The 3,582-nt window shown below is 55.8% G+C and overlaps 1 protein-coding gene across 1 annotated transcript; it reads left to right on the top strand.

The window, feature by feature from the left end:
- The first annotated feature begins 648 nt into the window (after window positions 1–648).
- Window positions 649–3,243, top strand: LOC144992285 (uncharacterized). The gene is made up of 2 exons (XM_078947950.1): window positions 649–1,974; window positions 2,075–3,243. The coding sequence occupies exons 1-2, from the start codon at window positions 789–791 to the stop codon at window positions 2,851–2,853; spliced, it is 1,965 nt and encodes a 654-aa protein (XP_078804076.1). The 5' UTR covers window positions 649–788; the 3' UTR covers window positions 2,854–3,243.
- Window positions 3,244–3,582: the final 339 nt, after the last annotated feature.

Raw genomic sequence — 3,582 nt, 5'->3', positions numbered from 1 at the left:
GGGCGAGATCTCCCGCCGCGACCAGAGGGATGGAGTCCGCGATCGTTACCGAGGAAGCGGACGCGAGCGGGCCCTCGGATGCGTCCGTCTCGACCGCGAACCTCCCCTCTACCCGACACTCAAGAGGCAGGTTGGAAAGGAGCTCGACCCTGAATTTGCACCTCGTCGCAGAAGGGCAAACCCTGCGGGCGGTTGCGTGCGAAAAGGAGACGGCAAATATCACCGGAGCGAGAGGATCAAGCGCAAGCGGGACCCGAGCCTCAGCCCTCGCAGGACTAAATCCGAGATTCGGCTCGTGAAAAGGAGGACCGAGCCAGAGGGGCCCACTGGTGAAGAACCGTCGCACTTTGGCGTGGATGTCGGCGAAGCTCACGACGGCAGGCGAAAGGCAGTTCGCTGGGCTGTGCCTCACGCCGGTTGCAATTTTGACAGCGCGAACCCCCAATCGTCGTCCTCGCGGAGAGGCCGTCGCACGGAGCGAGACACCGCGACCAGGCCCTGGAGACTAGGGTGTTGTTCGACAAAGGAAGACAGCTCCAGCGAAGGCGAGTACAGCGAGGGCGAAGAAGAGAAGGGCGAAATTCGCACGGCCGAGTACGAGGCCAAAGAGCGCGCGTGCAGTCCATCTGATGTCAGCGCCTCCTCCTCGGACGAAGACGACAAGAGTCGGGGGCGCGTAGAAAACGAGGCGGCCTCTCCGGAGGAAACCGAAGACGAGGCGGAAGAGGCTCGCGGCGAGCCTCTGTGTCCTGGTGCTGAAAGCGCGGGGTGTCGCGAGGCCCTCGCGGATGGAGGGCGACAGCCGGTACCGGGAGGCGCAATCTGCGTTGGACTCGAAGCCCTGCGGAAAGCAAACCACGTCGAGCCCACTCCGGCGCCTCCGCCTAGCCCAGTGGACGCCACGGAGCAAGACCGAGGCGCGGAGAGCGAACGCTCGCTCCGCCCGGGGGAGATCGACGTCCCGGAGTCCGAGGAAGGCGTCGAGGTCGCGAAGCGAATGGACGAAGAGCTGCACACTGCCATCTGGAGCATCAGCGGCCAGCCGTGGGTATCCCCGTCGATCCTGGGAGGCATGGTTTGAAGGTGATATTCACAAGTTGTCTTTTGTGTCACTGTGGGTGCGTTACAGAAACCCCTCCAGATATTATTTGACTTCGACTGAGGACGAGGAGTACGGTACGCTGGAGGAAGAAGCCAGCGCCATGCTGTGCGAGAGCGTCATCACGAAAGCGTACGACGACATCAACTTGATCACGTACCCCGATTGCATCGAGCCGCGCGCGGCGGAACCCCCAAACGGTTACCAAGTTCCTCCTCGGGTCGCTTCGACTTGCGTGGAGACGATTGAGCTTCCAGGCTCTCTACTTCCGCCACCCGAGACGGGTGACGAAGATCTCGACCATGGAGGGGACGGACGCCCGAGCTCGCAGCCTGACGTCGAGCCGCCGAAAGACGAGCCCGGCGCAGCGCTGCAGAGTGAGTCTCCAGGGCTCTGTCTCTCCGTGGAGTCCAACCGACGCGAGCCCAGGACGCCCGCAGAAGAGGAGCTTGCGTGCTGGAGCGCAGAGGGCAGCGCGGGGCCGCGCCCTTGGGACGGCATCCCCGGCGTCTCCCTATCCACGCTCGAAGATCTCATCACTTGCCCATCATGCAGACGGGTTTTCAACCGTGCGCCGGTGTGCTGCGGGTATCTCCTGCAACTCAATCGACCCGTGCAGTGCCTCTGCGGATGCGTCCTGTGCACGCTGTGCATCAGAGCGCAGGGAGGCTGCCGAAAGCACTGGGTCGTCTCCGAGAACGGAATGGTGAACGCCACGGCAAACGCGCTGGCTGACATGCCGGAGATGGAGGCTGTAGGAGCTTGGGAACTGGAGCGAGAAGGTAGCGACCGCTTCATGACGAGGATCGAAAAAGAGGAATGCGTTGAAAGGATGTTGGCCGAAGGGTCGCCAAGTGACGAGGAACTTCAGCGAGGTAAGAGGCACACCCTCTAGCACCTCGACCTTGCACAGCTTCAAGAGTCTGACTTTCCTCTCTCTGATTTCTCTCTCTCTTTTTTTTTTTTTTTACGCAGCGTTCCAGACCCTGATAAAGAATCCAGCAAACGACATGTCTTTCACCTACTGGGAAAATAAGCTCTTGCCTGAGTATGATGCCTACAGATACGTTTGCATGCCTCACATCCCGGGGTTTTGGGACCGCGTGCTAGTGGGGAAATGGTGCCCCGAGAGCACCCAGGCGGCCATCGGGCCCGACGTGCACCTGCCGCGGCTGTTCGACGTGGACATGGGCACGCATTACTTTCACTGGTGCTGTTTCGTGTTCAAGGAACAGATCGTCTTGGCAGCGTGGTGCACCACCAGAGTGTGCCAGGGTGGGAGCATGAGAGTCCTCCCACTGATCGACAGTTCTTTGAGGGAGACAGTGTCCGAGGTCAAGTTCAAGAGGATGATTTTCCTCCTGCGCACGTGGTTCACCGTGCAGTACCGCTCAAGGGAAGGCGGCGGGCGCGTTGAAAGGGACATCCACGTGGTCTTGGACTGCAAGCCGCTCGATGGACCCACCATCGTTCAAGCCATCGCTGAGCTTGCCGCCCGAAGCGGAATGGAGAAAGCGGATCCCAGCTACGTACACAAAAGGGTACGACCCTTCGCCTTGGACGCAGATGTGTTTTCGGCTAAAAACGCAGCTGCGGCCGCTCTGTTCGACTACAGGCCGCTGTCTTGCTGCCAATCCCAGACGCTTTACATGAACGTGGCAGAGGAGTTCAGCGACTGCCACCGTAACTCGGAGACTGGAAATACGCTGACCCGACCCATTTGCTACGAAGGTGACAAAAATGTCTACGTATGAACATTTTTGCTCACAATGTTCACATTATTTCATCATCATTTTTTTGTATTATATTTTTTTTTTAAAAAAAACAGGTGTGTGGAACATGATTGCATAGGAATTGTCATCGAAGTGTTTTGCTTTTACTCTTTTACAATTTGTTTTCTTTACCACAGTTATCTCAGAGGTTTCTTTCGACAAGCAGATGTTATTCCTTGTGACTGCCATTGAAACAGCGAAGGCTTGCGTAGTTGTCTTTCTACCTCGTGCATTTCTTTTTCATAGCATGCAATCCAATCACATGAACTGTACCCTCAGCATGCAATCCAATCACATGAACTGTACCCTCTTGAAATGTAAGACTTATTTTCCTTTTGTACTTTGAATAAAATCATATTGCTGTTGATTGAAGTACGCCTACTGTAGTCTCACATCTTCTCTCTACATTTCTTGGCAAACAGAATATGGAAACAAGCCAAGCAGTTGTGTTTTCAGAAATTATTTTATTCAGAATTTGTTACAAGATCAACACACACAGACAGTCAAACACTGTTGCATTTGAAAACAAAACAAAAAAGGCAGCACAGCAAAAGAGACACACTTTATACAAAGGGCAGGTACACTAAGAAAGAAAAGAAAAGAAAAGCCCTGAAACCCCAACAACCCAGACCTTCCGGTAGGAATTTATATGCGTTCCCCATCAGAGAACCGTAGCGGGACTACCCAGTTTAAGGGCGGTCACACGAGCCA

The sequence above is a fragment of the Oryzias latipes genome, chromosome 5 (assembly GCF_053564925.1).
Source record: "Oryzias latipes strain Hd-rR chromosome 5, Olatipes_Hd-rR_3.1".
In the NCBI taxonomy this organism is placed as follows: domain Eukaryota; kingdom Metazoa; phylum Chordata; class Actinopteri; order Beloniformes; family Adrianichthyidae; genus Oryzias; species Oryzias latipes.
Note: the sequence above shows the minus strand (reverse complement) of the source record. Positions and strands in the feature narration are given on the sequence as shown.

What these genes read in the sequence shown, in the direction of transcription:
- LOC144992285 (XM_078947950.1), top strand. Translation starts at nt 789, where the DNA reads ATGGAGGGCGACAGCCGGTACCGGGAGGCGCAATCTGCGTTGGACTCG. An exon ending in TGACGAGGAACTTCAGCGAG is followed by an intron (nt 1,975 to 2,074) that starts GTAAGAGGCACA and finishes TTTTTTACGCAG; the next exon opens with CGTTCCAGACCCTGATAAAG.